Raw genomic sequence first — 18409 nt, forward strand, 5'->3', positions numbered from 1 at the left:
TGCGTAAATACTTGTAAGCGTCATTTATGTTATTTGATGAACACCTTATTTAGTTTTATAATCGGTCGGCTTTAACTTTCGGGTTTCAGAGCCACATACGAAACTTGTTTTGAATTGACAACATGAAATATGTGTTCATAGCAGATTTTTTGATAGTTTTTTTTTGAGTGGTTTTAGCCCAAAGGGTAGATTTTTTTGATATTTTGATATTAATACCATGCGTTCAAAAGTCTTTGAAAAACAAGTTCAGTTCAGAAAAATTATTATTATACTTCGCTTTTGAAGAAAAAGGATATCTACAACAAAATTATTAATCTCAAAATTTTACTGTTAGTTTACTTGGCTTCAATTTTGCAATATATCTGAATTAGAAAAAATAACTGAACAGAGCATTAGATATGAAAAAGAGAAATTGAACTTTTTCTTAGCTGGCGCTCCTTCAGATAATTATTTTTGCATGAAAATCAAAACTTGAGCTTCTTTTGAATGTAATTTCATGAAAAGATAGTCATTAGCTTGATCGCATCGTTTTTACAATGTTAGAGGGTTAGGAAAACAAGATGAGGTCGAAAAATAGTGCAAAAACTACACCATAAACATGCTTGAGAATGAGAAATATGATCGATATGATTTCCAGTGCTTGTCATTTTTGATTTATTTATTAAAACATGATACATGACATAAGGCATCTGTCCTTTAAAATGTCACTAACGAAAACAAATCTTACAAAGTTACTACCGTGCAACGTTTACTTCCTATTTTTCATATAACATTTCTAAGCTCTAGTATCTATGGATTGAAAAGAGCATATATTGATGCGCAAAATTTGTATGAAATTTGTATAAATTTATTTGGAAAAATCAACTCACTAGTATTTTGATCCTATACACCACTATACTTATATACTTAAATTAACTGCTTTTCTCCGCTTTTTGCTTTGCGTGCAATTGTGAGTAACAGCAAGTGAAGAAAATGACAATTGAAATCTAAAATCAAAGAAAAGAAAAAACTTTGCAATTGAATCCCGCTATTTAATATTTATTTGCAACAGATACGTAGTTCGCCTACAACATGCAGGCTTCATCAGTGTCTTTTTTCAAAGCGTATACGTATCTGTCGTTCGAGGTATGACGCTGGTCTAATAAGCCACTCGTCGTATGTTCGAATCTCGACTGGGAGAGGCCGTTAGAGTCAATAGGATCGTAGCAACTGGCCCTGCAATTGTCCTGCACTCTAACAGCTGGCTGCGAAGTCTGTCGTATAAAAAACAGAAGGTCAAGTTTCGATAACGGAATGTAGCACCTAGGCTTTGCTTTGCTATACGTATCTGTCGCGAATAAATATTAAATAGTGGAATTTAGTCGGTAAAAGTTTTTTTATTTTCTTTTATTTCAGAGTTTGTATTCCACTAAGAGGCTTCAAAAACTTCTGACTTTTGACATGTTTCTCACTTATCTTGAATTTCATTGCAAATTGTCATTACATACACATACATACATTCATACATACATACATACATACATACATACATACATACATACATACATACATACATACATACATACATACATACATACATACATACATACATACATACATACATACATACATACATACATACATACATACATACATACATACATCGCACACATTGAATACAATCAACATTTGATTGATACGTTTTGATTTCACACGTTTTAACGGTTTAATATACGGTGCTTAAGTGTTAAAGTTTGAATAACTTTTGAATGAACCGTCCGATGTTAAATAACTCGGTTTCGTTTGATAGATCTCAGCAGTAATTTTCAAATAATAATAAAATGTGTGATGTTTTTCATTGAATTAATTCTTAAATGTTACAAAAATATGTTTTAAATACTATTTTTTCACATTTCTTTATGTAACTTTCAAACTACAAATCCAATCATCATGAAATTTGGAAGTTAAGGGTTTGTAAGGCTCCTCTTTCATATGCAATCAATTTTGTTCAAAACGGTTAAGGGATCTATGAGATAATGAAGTCCCATATTTTTCGTATTTTTATACATAACTTTTGAACTAAAAGTCCGATCAGTATGAAATTCAATAGCGACCAATGGGACACCTAGACCTTTCATTTGACACTAAGAACATTAAAATCGGTCCAGCTATCTCCGAGAAAAGTGAGTGAGATTAAAAGCGTTACATACACACACACACACATACATACACACACACACACACACACACAGAAAATGCTCAGTTTTCGAAACTGAGTCGAATGGTATATAACATTCGGCCCGCAGGACCTTCTTTCCATTTCCGGTTTTCCAAGTGATTTCTATACCTTTATACTATATATTTATATAGTAGAAAGGCAAAACAAGAACTCAGAAAAATTATTATATACTTCACTTGTGAGAAAAAGGATTTCGACAACAAAATGATTAATCTCAAAATTTTACTATTAGTTCGCTTGGCTTCAATTTTGCAATATATCTGAATTAGAAAAAATAACTGAATAGAGCATTAGATATGAAAAAGAGAAATTGAACTTTTTCTTAGCTGGCGCTCCTTCAGATAATTATTTTTGCATGAAAATCAAAACTTGAGCTTCTTTTGAATGTACTTTCATGAAAAGATAGTCATTAGCTTGATCGCATCGTTTTTACAATGTTAGAGGGTTAGGAAAAAATAGTGCAAAAGCTGAACCATAAACATGCTTGAGAATAGGAAATATGATCGATATGATTTCCAGTGCTTGTCATTTTTGATTTATTTATTAAAACATGATACATGACATAAGACATCTGTCCTTTAAAATGTCACTAACGAAAACAAATCTTACAAAGTTACTACCGTGCAACGTGTACTTCCTATTTTTCATATAACATTTCTAAGCTCTAGTATCTATGGATTGAAAAGAGCATATATTGATGCGCAAAATTTGTTTGAAATTTGTATAAATTTATTTGGAAAAATCAACTCACTAGTATTTTGATCTTATACATCACTATACTTATATACTTAAATTAACTGCTTTTCTCCGCTTTTTGCTTTTCGTGTACAATTGTGAGTAACAGCAAGTGAAGAAAATGACAATTGAAATCTAAAATCAAAGAAAAGAAAAAACTTTGCAATTGAATCCCGCTATTTAATATTTATTTGCAACAGATACGTAGTTCGCCTACGACGTGCAGGCTTCATCAGTGTCTTATTTCAAAGCGTATACGTATCTGTCGCGAATAAATATTAAATAGTGGAATTTAGTCGGTAAAAGTTTTTTTCTTTTCTTTTATTTCAGAGTTCGTATTCCACTAAGAGGCTTCAAAAACTGACTATTGACATGTTTCTCACTTTTCTTGAATTTCATTGCAAATTGTCATCACATACACATACATACATACATACATGCATACATACATACATACATACATACATACATACATACATACATACATACATACATACATACATACATACATACATACATACATACATACATACATACATACATACATACATACATACATACATACATACATACATACATACATACATACATACATACATACATACATACATACATACATACATACATACATTCATACATACATACATACATACATACATACATACATACATACATACATACATACATACATACATACATACATACATACATACATACATACATACATACATACATACATACATACATACATCGTACACATTGAATACAATCAACATTTGATTGATACGTTTTGATTTCACACGTTTTAACGGTTTAATATACGGTGCTTAAGTGTTAAAGTTTTAATAACTTTTGAATGAACCGTCCGATTTTAAATAACTCGGTTTCGTTTGATAGATCTCAGCAGTAATTTTCAAATAATAATAAAATGTGTGATGTTTTTCATTGAATTAATTCTTAAATGTTACAAAAATATGTTTTAAATACTATTTTTTCACATTTATTTATGTAACTTTCAAACTGCAAGTCCAATCATCATGAAATTTGGAAGTTAAGGGTTTGTAAGGCTCCTCTTTCATATGCAATCAATTTTGTTCAAATCGGTTAAGGGATCTATGAGATAATGAAGTCCCATATTTTTCGTATTTTTATACATAACTTTTGAACTAAAAGTCCGATCAGTATGAAATTCAATAGCGACCAATGGGACACCTAGACCTTTCATTTGACACTAAGAACATTAAAATCGGTCCAGCCATCTCCGAGAAAAGTGAGTGAGATTGAAAAGCGTTACATACACACACACACACACACACACACACACACACACACACACACACACACACACATACATACACACACACAGAAAATGCTCAGTTTTCGAAACTGAGTCGAATGGTATATAACATTCGGCCCGCAGGACCTTCTTTCCATTTTCGGTTTTCCAAGTGATTTCTATACCTTTATACTATATATTTATATAGTAGAAAGGCAAAAAAGCTGAATTTTTAGCAAACCTTAAGACACATACAAACAGACATTACTCTTGGAAGAAAAATCAACAAAAATTATCGTACCTCACATTGTGCTTGAACGCTAGCACCATCTATGATCGACATTCCCAAATATCAAATATCAAAGGGAGCAAGTATTTTTTATGGGGTATTCCCCTTCTTTCGTTAAAACGCGCCACTTTGATCAAAACGGAGACATTCCCAGCTAAACCCAAACTTGAAATGACGGTTTGATTGGTGCGAAGAATGGAAATCTGTTTGTCTGTGCTTGAGATCTGTATGTATATCATGTGATATTTCTCAAATTAGCAATGAAACAACTAACAAATGACAAGAACAGGGCTTCAAAATGGAGTAAGCGTTTTTGTGAACAACTAAAAGTTCAAGTTTTTCAACAACTTCAGCAGGACTACGCTGGAGCACACTAATTTTGCTCTAGATTTGTCTTCGGAACCACTAAGCATTGTTGGAAACATTCCAAGAAAACCTTTTCCAGAGTTCAGCTACTTTGTGTTCGGGGATTGAGCAATGGATTGTTGGAGACGGTCCCAGAACATCGTGGTCCAAAGGGTGCAATGCAAACGTGAAGTTTTTTCCTAGCGTCTCTTGCTTTCATTTTAACATTTCGGATTTGTAGCACTTTTGTTCGTATAAATACCCCCCATAATCTGAAAGAGTCAAAAGTTAGTCATGGCTTAGTTTGGAAAAAATAAAAGATACCTTTTTTTGTGTTAAGAAATATAGACATAGTTTTTTCAGCAAAGTTGTACAAAATATAAAAATAGGGCAGAAACACCGATTTTAGCCATAGTACCCGTTTTGGCCATACTTGAGTTTAACTGTTAATTGTGAAATTATATGGTCAATAGCACAACTTTAAACTAAACTAAATCAAATTTTTGATATTTCTCCACATAATTTGCCTAAAAACTAATGCATTAGAATTAATATCCTATCAGGAAAGCAGAAAAAAATTGACCTCTACTAAATTCCCACATAATCTATTGTCAGCATAGTATGAAAGCAATTTTCAATACATAATAACTTTTATCCAAAATTATTTATTTTTCATTGGTTTTCACATCTGGTATAATGAGTTATTTCTCAAACCATATCGATCATTTATTAAACGTAAAATAGTCTTTTTTCTTAAAAAAAAGATGTTTAATCATAGGAGCCCAAAAGCATTCACTGTTCCGCTTTTGGCCATCTGTCAAACCGATTTCAAGTTTCACGTGCTCGTTTTCGCCATACGTTATTTAGTTCTGAAATTTTGATTGTGGTTCATCAACGATTATTCCGTTTTTACCACTGGAAGATAGTAAGTACTATAATGATTGATTTATGAATAAGGTGACTGATCATTGGATATTTTTGTTGAAGATTGCATACGATTCGATAGCGTCATCTAAAAACATAGCCAGTCAGGCATATAATGAAAGTACACTTCAGTCCTGTATACAGGATACATCAACAACTTCGGTATACGCGGCCTGCAAAAAATACGGTATTCCGAGGTCTACAATTCGATACCGCATGAGTGGAAAGTGGCAGAAAACACAATCCAGGGTCCCGGAACGGTACTTTCCCGAACGGAAGAGGAAAAGATTGTTGCCTGGCTTATTGAAATGCAACGACGCGGTTTTCCAGTACAGCGCCGTACTTTGTTGTACAAAGTGAAGGATTTTCTAAATGAAAACCCCCGTGATACTTCATTCAAAAACAATTGTCCTGGTAAATTCCACATTGTGTAAAATATTCACATTTTTTGTAAACATTCGTATACGTTAGGCAGGAAATGGTTCTCGTGTTTCATGAACCGTCATTCACAACTGTCAATTCGGACTCCTGAAGCTGTGACATCAGCTAGTGTCCGAGTTAGCGAAGCTGACATAAGAAAATGGTTCGAGGAAGTTTCCAGGTGGATGGACCTAGAAGGTACCACAAATATAATGCCCGATGCGTGTATTTAACGGCGACGAAACGTCGTTTTATCTTCACGAAGTCGCGAAGTCATTGCGTAAAAAGGTTTCCGTAATGTTTACGAGGTAGAGCAAGCAAGTGGTAAACAGAACATAACCGTTATGTTTTCATTTAGTGCTTCCGGCCAAGTCGTAGACCCGTTGATTATACTCCCAGGACAGCGTATTAGGAAAGAAGTTGCTCAAACCTTTCCCTCTACATGGGGACTTGGTCAAAGCGAACGCGGCTGGATGACCACTCATAATTTTAGCGAGTATATCAGAAAAATATTTTATCCATTCCAGAATCCAGGGATATACCGAGATAATAAAATTAAATTTTTACATACGTTGTACAAAATGCAACAGAATCAACAGAATCTTCTGAAAAGAGAAAAATAACTGTTGTTGTGATCTTTTTTCTAGAAAACCAATTTGTAAGTCTTGCGAAAGTAATGAGGGCGTTAAAGAAAGGGTTAAATATCCGGTTGCAATACTGGTACGATGCAATTTTGTATTAAAAAGATGACTAATTCAGTAAAATAGATTACCCGGTACATTTATCATGTTTTGGACACTTTTTCTGCAGGGTGGCCAAAATAGGAACACAGAGTGGCGAATGCTAGAACAATATGGCCAAAATAGGAACCCACCAGAGATTTTTCATTCGATAAAAATTAAAACAAAAAAGTATATTTTCCTCACATCAACTAATACAGTATGAAGATTACAGCGGAAATTACCTATTGATGATATTAAATATATTTAGTTTAGTCGGTTGTGATGGAACATGATCGATAACGGGGAATGTTGGACAAACTATGGCCAAAACTGGTACTTTTACCCTAAGCGAATTTGCTTGAGAAATAATATTTCGGGTGCAGAGCTGTAAAGTATTTTTTTTAAATTCTTTAAGAACTAGTTTTTCATACTTAACTTTTGTTGGTTGCATTTTACGAGGACACATTGTTCTAGACAATTATCGAAGCACTCAAAACACATGTTTTTGCAGAAGTTTGCGAATCTCTAGGGTTTTTCCTTATCGCTTATTTAAGCTTTGCTTCTGCTTAAATTCACTAGCCAATAGTACCCTATGATGAATGAGGCAAGTGGAGACAAAATCAGTGCTTCACCGTGAAGCCTAAATCAAGAAATATAAACTTACTAGCTGACCCGACAAACTTCGTATTGCCACAAATCAACCTGTGTTGTACATAAATCATGAATCTCGGATGATCTTTGTCACTATCTCGAGTTTTGCAAGCCCCCCAGTGGGCGGCGCTTCCGACGGCGGGTCACCGGCAACACTCGCGACCGGCTCGTCCTGAATGATCTAGTGTTACTATAGATAGTTTTTTTAGTCTTGTTATTGATTAATGTTTTATGGAAGAGTCTCGAATTTCTCGAGTTGGATTAGTTTTTGAGTTTCGCAAAAATTTCTGTTTTATTTGTATGAGAGTTCATATCCCCCTACCACAGGGGTGAGAGGTCTCTAACTATCATAAAATAAATTCAAGACTCAAAAATCTCCTACATGCTAAATTTGGTTCCATTTGCTTGATTAGTACTCAAATTATAAGGAAATTTGTATTTCATTTGTATGGGAGCCCACCCTCTTAAAAGGGAAAGGGGTCGTAATACACCACAGAAAAAAAATTCTGCCATCTAAAACTCTCACATACCAAATTTGGTTCCATTTGCTTGATTAGTTCTAAAGTTATGAGCAAATTTGTATTTCGTTTGAATGGGAGCCCCCCCCCCCCTCCTAAAAAGGTAAGAAGTCCTAATTCATAATGGAAAAAATGGTTGCCTCCAAAAACACCCACATGCCAAATATGGTTCCATTTGCTTGATTAGTTCTCGAATTATGAGGAAATTTGTATTTCATTTGTGAAGAAGCCCCCCCTCTTGAAGTGTGGAAGGATCCTAATTCACCGTAGAAAATATTTTTGCCTCCAAAAACCTCCACATGCCGAATTTGGTTCTATTTGCTTGATTAGTTCTCGAGTTATGGGGAAAATTGTAGTTCATTTGTATTGGAGCCCCCCCTCCTAACGTGGGAAGAGGTCCTAATTCATCACAGAAAAAATTCTTGCCTCCAAAAACACCTACACGCGAAATTTGGTTCCATTTGCTGGATTAATTCTCGAGTTATGAGGAAATTTGTATTTCGTTTGTATAGGACCCCCCCTCCTAAAGTGGGGAGGGGTCCCAATTCATCATTGAAAAAAAAATTGTCTCCAAAAACACACATATGCCAAATTTGGTTCAATTCGCTTGATTAGTTCTCGAGTTATGAGGAAATTTGTATTTCATTTGTACAGGAGCCCCTCCTCTTAAAGTGGGGAGGGGTCCTAATTCACCATAGAAAATTTTCTTGCTCTCGAAAACCTTCACATGCCAAATTTGGTTGCATTTGCTTGATTAGTTCTCGAGTTATGAGGAAATTTGTATGGAAGCCCCCCCTCTTAAAGGGGAGAGAAGTTATAATTCCCCTTATAAAGAGGGGAGGGGTCTCAAATTACCCTAGAATAAATTCTTGTCACCGAAAACACCCACATGCCAAATTTGGTTCTATTTGCTTGATTAGTTCTCGAGTTATGCAGAAATTTGTGTTTCATTTGTATGGGAGCCCCCCCTCTTAGTGGGGGGAGGGGTCTCTAACCATCACTAAAACCTTTCCTGGCCCCAGAAACCTCTACATGCAAATTTTCACGCCGATTGGTTCAGTAGTTTTTGATTCTATAAGGAACACAGGACAGACAGACAGACAGACAGACAGACAGACAGACAGACAGACAGACAGACAGACAGACAGACAGACAGACAGACAGAAATCCTTCTTTATAGGTATAGATATAAGTGCCGCTTGTCCCAATCCACTCTATTATAGAGTACCGTAAAACGGGGTAATATTGATCAATGGGGTAACGTTGATCAGTTAGGCCATTCTCATAAATAAGTGAAATAAGCAACTTCTGCCTACTTTCCTGAACTGATCAATGTTACCCACGATGATCACTTTTTCCCCGTTTTACGGTACGCAAAGCATATATTTTAATAGTTTTTTTTCATTACTTCGAGCTTTATCAAGCTTTCTGAACGCATTGTTTTCGTTTTCAAAGCTTACAATGTTCAAGAAGTTTAAAAAAGCTGTGGAACCACCTGTTTTTAAGTGTTTTTTAAATGGTTCAATAGTGTGGATATAAATTATATATAATTATATATAACATTTATATATAAATTTGTAGTTCTGTATGTATGTATGTATGTATGTATGGGGTCAGCCACCATCACCTCAAGGGTTTCCCATTGTATGCAAGTATAATTACTGCAGAATCGAATTTATCTACCTAGCAACTTTCATGTCAATGCTGTTCCTGAAGGACCAAAAGGGGTTGGGTGGATCTATAAGCGATGTCGCTTATATGATTCCACGGGAATATAAGACACTCCATCCAGCATAGACTTCCGGTTTCTAGATACATAACTTCGCCGCGCAAACTTATCTTGCGTGATGATTAGTGTGCTAAAAGGGCGCGTCAAGATCCTCTCCGACCTTATATGACTTAGGCTGGTTACCACATCCTTCATCCAGTCTTCGATTCATTCGATACCCTGATGCTCCTTCCCCTTTACGATAATGATGGTATATGGCAATGTGATAAGATATGACTTATATGAATATACATTATATGAAGATATCTGGACAAAAATAAAACAATCTCACCAGCAGTCCTTCGAAAGGAATAGAGTTGCATCATTTGAGTTTACATGAGTCTTCTTCTTCTTCAGCAGCATAGAGCCGGGGTGGCTCGTGCTGTTTCAAGCACTCGTCTCCATTCAATTCGGTCATGGGTCACTCATCGCCAATTTCCCAGTCGTCTCAGAAGTCGTAAGTCGCTTTCGACCTGATCGAGCCATCGCGCACGTTGGGCCCCCCTGTTCCTGGTGCCGGTGGGGTTATTGAAGAGGACTATTTTCGTCGCACTGTCGTCCGGCATCCTTCCGACGTGTCCGGCCCACCGCAGCCTACTAACTTTCGCTAGATGTACGATGGGAGTCTCCCCAAGCAGTGCCTGTAGCTCGTGATTTAAACGCCTCCGCCACTTTCCGCTTTCTGTTTGTTCTCCACCAAATATCGTCCGCAGCACTTTCCGCTTGAACACGGCAAGGGCGCGTATGTCCTCCGTGAGCAGCGTCACGGCTTCAAGTCCATAAAGAACTACCGATCTAATAAGGGTTTTGTACATTGTTAGCTACATGCGGCGGCGTATGCTTCCTGATCGTAGCGTTTTACTAAGGGCAAAGTAGGCCCGATTTCCCGCTTGGATGCGCCGTTGGATCTCCTTTCTAGTGTTGTTGTCCGCGGTTACCAGCGATCCCAGATACACGAACTCCTCTATCACTTCTAGCTCGTCGCCGTCAACCGTTACCATCCATGGGAGACGCGCGTTTGTTTCCTTTGAGCCTCTTCCTTTCATGTATTTGGTCTTCGACGCATTTATTTTTAGCCCAATTCTCCTAGACTCCGCTTTCAGTCTGGCGTAGATTGCCTACGCCGTAGCAAAGTTCCTGGCTATGATATCGAAGTCATCTGCAAAGTCTAGAAGTTGGCTACCCTTGGTAAAAATCGTGCCTCTCGTTTCTATGCCCGCTCGTCGGATCACCCCCTCAAGAGCAATATTGAACAGCATGCAAGATAAATCGTCACCTTGTCTCAACCCTCGCCGCGTCTCGAAGGGACTCGAAAGTGTCCCAGAGATACGTACGAAACACATCACTCGATCCAATGTAGCTCTGATCAGTAGCGTCAGTTTGTCCGGAAAACCGTGTTAGTGCATTATCTGCCTTAGCTGGTCTCGATCAACTGTATCGTACGCTGCTTTGAAATCAATAAAGATGTGATGCGTGGGCACGTTGTACACAAATAATTAAAATAGCTTATGTTAAGCTTATCTACTTACAAAGTCGTGTGGCTCAGCCGTCATCTAAACCCGCAGTTTTGAGATCAGGTAGCCGGGAACCACCCATCATCGCACCTCCTAGCTTGGCTACTCAATAGAGCATTACCGGGTAAGGCCACGTGGAGGCGCTAGGTAGGGGCTTGGGATGACTGGAGCTATGTTGGACCCTTCCTCATTTGCCTTCCCCATTTCAAACCCAATTATATAAATTTGTAGTACTTGTTTTACATTTCAAAGTAAAGTACTGATTTCGTATATCCACTGGCCCTATTGTATCCTATAGATGCGTGAGACTAAGAAAAATTAAACCTTGAATAAGCGAGCAAGTAGGTATACAGGCGCGAAAAACTGTCAAATTGTGTCTGGGCCTTATGTCATAGAGATTTGCGGATTGCTGCAAAAACGTGTGTTTTGAGTACTTCGATAATTGCCTAGTATCATGTGTTCTTGTAAAATGCAACTAACACAAGCTAAGCAAGAAAAACTAATTCTTGAAGAACTTTTAAAGAAAATACTCTTTATCCTTGTACCCGATAGAGATAGAAATGTCCTCTCTACAGCAAACTTGTTTGTTTGCTTTTTTATAACTTTTCTGAAGAATTTATGGTTGTGATTCCCAACACAAAAAAGTTATATTTTTTTATCATAGTAAGCCATGCTACTTTTAGATTATGGGGGGTATTCCTACGAGCAAAAGTCTCCAAGACACTATATTGTTAAGATGTAAGCAAAAATGACTAGGAAAGAAGTTCCACTTTTCACCATTTTGAACCACTGCGCAGGAGTGGTTGGAGCTTGATTAACCACTGTATATGCAAATTGCACAACATTAGATTAACCATCCTATAAACTGACTTATAACTATTGGATTTATAAAGTATCCAAATTCCCAAAATCTTACCATTTTTTGTCTTCTATTTCAGAAACCATAGCATTAACAGCCTGTCAGCATCTGCGGCGAGCGGAATCACGTCGCGCTAAGTCACTAGGCGACAACTTACTCCACTCGGTGCGAATACCACGCTGCACGGCGCTCGGAGACTTCGAACCGGTGCAATGTTCGAACGAACTGAACGGAACTGAATGCTGGTGCGTGGACGAATACGGCGTCGAGTTAGCTGGCAGCCGAAAGCCGAGTGCTGATGACGTGAACTGTACCGTAATCGAAACCAAATGTCAGGCTTCCAGCTGTCGAATGTTCTGTCCGGCTGGTTTTGCCCGAGATCACAGCAGCGGGTGTCCAGTCTGCAAATGCCGTGATCCGTGCGACGGTGTACAGTGCCCCCGTGGGCAGCAATGCGAACCACAGGAAGTTAACTGCAAGAATGAACCTTGTCCGCCAGTTCCAACTTGTAAGTATGACCCCCCAGTGAAGTAATCGCGCATTTTACCAAAATATTTCCCGATAGGTCGCACGGCGCGTTCTTTATCAGACCTTTGTCCAGCAGGACAACCACTCGCTATCAGCGGTACTGCGCGACCCTTCTTGTGCGGCATCGATCCTGGAAAACCGAGCTGTCCCCCTTTGTATCGCTGCCTAGTACAATCGGGTAACGATTATGGAGTTTGCTGTCCCGCGTCACTCCAGTTTGAAAAACCAGGCTCTTGCCCAAAACCAGACGAAATCATTTCTACTGATAATACCGGATACCTCTGCGGAACACCTTGCGGCCATGATCTCGAATGTCCACAAATGCAGAAATGTTGCACCTCAAATGGTTGCGGTCGAAACTGTCAACAGCCACACAATGTTACCGTTTGCCACCAGGCTCGTATGCTGTCAGAACTTCTTTCCGTGAACGAACGCGAAGGACGGGGATATGTTCCGCAGTGTGATGGACCGGGAGGAAGTTTCTCGACTCGACAATGTTCGCGCAATGGACTGGTATGTTGGTGTGTTGATCCCAAGACAGGCAACAAAATCAGAGGAACTATGGGAGCTGCCCAAATGGTTAATTGCGAGGGCGTGGAGAATATGATCGGACGCAGTGGAGGACGCAGCGTGGATGGTTCGCAAGGTCTCTGTGATCATAACATTTGCGCCGCGGTCTGTGAGTACGGTTTCAAAAATGACCATAATGGATGCCCAACCTGCGAATGCTCGGAGCCTTGTGAAGGTTTTATCTGTCCATCTGGATCGCATTGTGAGGTTGCTAAAGATCCGAAATGTGCCGCATTCTCGGCTCTGTGCTCTTCAGAGCCGGTCTGCAAACCGGATCTGGTTTACTCTAATCCCTGCGAGACGGGCACTCCTTTATCTGATAACATTACCGGAGAATTACTATATTGTCATATGAGTAAGTGTTACTTAAATTATATATGGGTAAAATTAAAATATTATTTTAATTGCAGACCGCCCTAAAAATCGAGAATTCCAAAGTCGAACTTTCTTCGACGACGAAGAAGATGATACCGTTGGCCGTAAACGCTCGCTATCCAATACGATCAATTGCCCCGAGACGCACGAATGCATGAAACTGCACGGAGAAGCGGGCAGCGTTTGCTGTCCGGTCGAGAACGACACCGTTCCGGTTGCAGAAGCCCGTCAGCAATCAAGTAAGTTATTCAATTATTTAAAACAAAAAAAAACTTTAAAAAACCATTTTACCATTGTTACCAGCATTTTAACTATTTATTTCATTCAATAGTGTGCGAATACTTGCGAGACTTCTCGGATCGCATGGAGGGAACGGTCGAAGGGATGGAGTTGGCTTTACCTCCACCTACCTGCAGCATGGACGGAGGCTACGAAGCAGTACAGTGCATTCGTCGCAAAGTGCGGGTTAGCCGTAACGACCAGCGACGCTATTTAGAACAAAATAATATACGACAGATGAGGAAACTGCTAGAGGAAGCCAAGCGTGCTAGGCGAGAGGCGGTTTCCGGTAACGATTCATCAGGCCCAAATCTAAAATTGGTAAAAATTGACGATAGTAATGAAGGTTCCCAAATGCAAAATCAGAAAATAGATATCTTACCAATTGCATCCAATCGCCAAAGAGAACAACCTTCATCTGAAGCTTTCGAAGAGTATGACGTGCATGGTAGGTCGGCTAAAATCATAGATTTTAATCGACTTGATTCTAAGAATTCCAACAAGAATTTGGATAAACCAATTATCAAACCATCTTTGTTGCTGAAGAAGAACATTCCTCAGGAAGACCAGATGATAGAAATCGACATTGAAGAATGCTGGTGTGTAGACAATTTCGGCACTGAAATTCCTAAAAGTCGCGGAATGAACGCCACAAAAAAATCATGTGAAAATCTTCGTGAATCTCTCGGTTGCCTGGACTTGACCTGTCGTATGGGATGCGATTATGGTTTTGTGCTTGATTCGGCGACGCAGTGTCCTTCCTGTGAGTGCCGAGATCCATGTGATAGTGTAAACTGTCCTGAGGGTCAAGAATGTCGATCGGTTGAAGTTTCCTGCGAAGGGGAATATTGTCCTCCCGTTCCAGCGTGCTTCCCTAAAAAACCCGGACAATGTCCATTTTTAGTTCCACCTGGCAGTGAAAACGCTGAATCCGATTCTTGTGAGTATGAGTGCAGAACAGATGCACATTGCGAAGGATCTAAACGCTGTTGTTCCAATGGATGTGGAACACAGTGTGTTGAACCACAGCTTAAGACCGCCTGCCAGCATTTGCAAACCATACAACTGCATCAGGCTAGCGAATTAGGAGTTCCACCAAAGCAAAAGTACATTGCACAATGCGATGTAGACGGCAGTTTCCGAACAATTCAGTGTGGTCCGGGCAATACCTGTTGGTGTGTAGACGAATACGGCAATGAGAAGAGTGGAACTCGATCTAGTGATGGTCAACCCAATTGTGAAATTTATCCCAAAAGTGAATGTCCAATGAAAAAATGTTCATTCTGTGAATATGGCTATAAAATTGACGCAAACGGATGCAAGACATGTGAATGTCGAAACCCTTGTGACGAAATTTCCTGCCCAAGAGGTGAAGAATGTATGCTTATTCAAGTAGAATGCATTTCCGTTCCATGCTTCAAGATGCCAATTTGCGTACCGACTCGCGATTCCATTTGCCCGGAAGGACTTCCACTTAAGTCCAGTGGGCGTGAAATTATATGTGGTCCACAAGTAGATGGCGATGCTTGCCCTTCCACGCATATATGTCAGCTCAACCCGATCAGCAACCGCGGGTCTTGTTGCGCCAAGACAAGTAAGTATGACTATTAATAGAAACAAAATTTTTGCATCTCTAATCATCCTTTGGTCTTCCCAACAGGAGATGTTTGCTTCGAATCGATCGAATCGAGCTGCCTGGCTTCGGAAATGCATTTGTCCGACGGCAATGATCTGGAAAGTATCACCAAATGGCGATTCAGTCCACGGCTGAACAAATGCGTCCCCGTCAATCTTCCACGGTCCAGCGTGTGTCAATCAAAGAATCTATTCCACAGCGAGCAAGCTTGCAACGGAGTTTGTCCCGTACTCTCCCAGTGCGAACGCCTGCGATTGAAAAATGCAATGGCTGCTAAGCGCGCTGGACAACCGAGTACTTGGTTCCAGCCACGCTGCGATCCGGAGACTGGATTCTGGAGCCCAGTACAATGTCTTGGTTCAACAGGTCCCAACAATGCAACAACCACGCCGGAAACTCCTAGTTTGGGAGTTTGCTGGTGTGCGGATAAGAAAGGTGCTCCAGTTAAAGGGTCACTAACCAAAGGAAGTGAACCATTATGCAGCAGCCGCCAGGCGAGAAGGCGATTGTCTACCAGTGGCGAAGAATCCAGCGATCCAGGTGAGTTAGTTTAAATGCATGGTCGAATTTGATTCTAAGCAGGATTTTTCCTTTGCAGTAATGGAGGAATTGATTCGACAGATCACCTTCTTGGTAGATGAAAACAACTATATAGATGAGGATCTAGAACCAACTGTCCCGTCGGCAAGCGCAGCCAACACGGTTCCAAACTTCGCACCTGAGCCACGCTATATTGGATCGGTATCAGCCGTGACTGAGAAGATTATCGAAATGGCCAGAACAGACGATGGCAGCAATTATGTCGAAGACACGGGTAAAAAGCTCATACCTTCAACAACAAGATGTCAAGCTCTAAAGCTGGCGGCATCCTTTCCCGTTGCTTGCGATGAAAACGGAGCATTTGAATCCACTCAATGCAATGGAGATACTTGCTGGTGCGTTGACGCAGCAGGCAACCAACTTCCACTGTCCAGCACCTTCAAACGTGGCCTTCGAAATTGTCTTTTCACTCCAATAGATGCAGTCGAAATTGAGCTTCATCTAAATAACCCTCATCAAAGGCTTTTGCTTAATCTATACGAAGTTCTGCGTAATGATTTGCTTTCGGTGATTGGCAGCATCTTTGACAATTATCGGGTGCATGAGAACAGTGACGGAACCGTAACGTTACGCTTTGACCTAATTGAAGATAACAAGGTAGACGATGCCTTTGCCATCGAAGAAATGGTTCGGGATCATGTGTTCGTAATGTATCATGGTGCTCTGATTGCGGATATAACGCAGTCTCGATTTTCACACAAAATCTCCAACAACCTTCCGGTACCGCAACAGTCGTCCGGTATCCCGGAGAACACCTTTCAAACAATCGTGTTCGTCCTGGCCACGGCTTCCGCATTTCTTATCAGCATACTGGTCGTATTCGTGATGCTGAAACGTGGCAAAAACAAGATGAAACACTATAGCAACGGTAACCGAATGATGAGCATCGGAGCGGACAAGTACCTCGATTATAGTTCACCCATTTTTGTGCTGAGTGCCAACGATACCAAATCGCTTCCGGATCATAACCATCGACCAGCGGCTGCGACCGCTTCTGCCAAAGGAAATGAATCGAACTGAAACTAAAAGTGCTGTATCCTGCATGCGAAAGGATCGTGTTGAATCGTTTAATGTTGAATTCATTCTTAATTATGCGTGCCGCTTGTTTTGCAATAAAACATTGGTAATAATCTAGGGAACATTGATTCCCGAATCCACGAGGATAGATCCTTTCCGCATTAAATGAAAAACCTACTTGTTTTTTGTATTGCAAAAAAAATAAGAAGAAAAATCATTGAACACGTGGGCCAAAACACCTTTTCACTAGTTTGTGTACATAAATAACCACTTTTCAACAACCGAACATCTATTAGAATAAAAATCGGTGCACATTCCAACTTTCTCCTATAGTTTACTCTATTTTCTCTATATGTATATCTGAAATATTTACCATTAGAGCCTAATCTTAAACATACCGTTATCGCGTATAACTTCAAAAGTACATTTTACCGGGTTTGTATTGTGACTTTCTACAGTATCAGTAAGGGGAGAGGTTTCTATAGCTATCTACAGTTTTGTTTTAGTAGTTTCTTGCACACGACAGTTTTTCAATAATCACAGAATACGAGCGTCCTCGTTTTTACTTGTATATTGTCAAGAAAACCGTCGGACTTGCGAGATCAAATGCAAAGAATGTTATGTAAATAAACGCGGTCAACTAAACGAAACGTACGAAAAATAATTTTCAACCGCACATCGATGATGCTTAGCGATTGGTTGGAGTCTTACGCAAAGATTATAGAGGAATCGAGTGTAAACTCAGTTTGGAAATCGAACTAAAATGTGCAGTGTGCTGTTAGGTTATTCAGATGCTCTTTTATTTATTTATATTATCTTCCATTGGCTTCTATTTGTAAGAATCGTGTTTTCGAGACAAAACAAAAATGGATATTCCTCTGTATTTTGTATATAATATGGCTGATCTATAACTGTCAGAACCAATTTTGTCCCATTTCAATAAAATTGAATAAAATAGTTGAACACAATTCCTAACTGTGTATTATTTGGCAACGAAGGTGCCTACTTAGCCCCGAAATCAAGTGAAGTTTTAGAGAAAGAGTTTGAAAGCACTATTTATTGACAAAGAATAGTTTGTTGGAGGTTTGCTTATCACTGACATGCGAACAAACAATGAAATTTATGGCCGCTGGTAAACCCAATTCTCCTGGTAAATTTTCCCAAC

At 39.2% G+C, this 18409-nt stretch overlaps 1 protein-coding gene across 12 annotated transcripts in view; it reads left to right on the top strand.

The window, feature by feature from the left end:
- The window catches only part of LOC128744689 (uncharacterized), a 172890-nt gene extending 154688 nt beyond the window's left edge, over positions 1-18202 (top strand). For all 12 annotated transcript variants that reach the window (XM_053841897.1, XM_053841914.1, XM_053841906.1 and 9 more), the window contains 6 exons: positions 12319-12747; positions 12805-13692; positions 13748-13951; positions 14044-15585; positions 15652-16167; positions 16226-18202. In XM_053841897.1, coding sequence (XP_053697872.1) covers positions 12319-12747; positions 12805-13692; positions 13748-13951; positions 14044-15585; positions 15652-16167; positions 16226-17247 — 4601 coding nt within the window. In that variant the 3' untranslated portion in view covers positions 17248-18202. The remainder of the gene's footprint in view (positions 1-12318; positions 12748-12804; positions 13693-13747; positions 13952-14043; positions 15586-15651; positions 16168-16225) is intronic.
- Positions 18203-18409: the final 207 nt, after the last annotated feature.

The sequence above is a fragment of the Sabethes cyaneus genome, chromosome 1 (genome assembly GCF_943734655.1).
Source record: "Sabethes cyaneus chromosome 1, idSabCyanKW18_F2, whole genome shotgun sequence".
Taxonomy (NCBI): Eukaryota; Metazoa; Arthropoda; class Insecta; order Diptera; family Culicidae; genus Sabethes; species Sabethes cyaneus.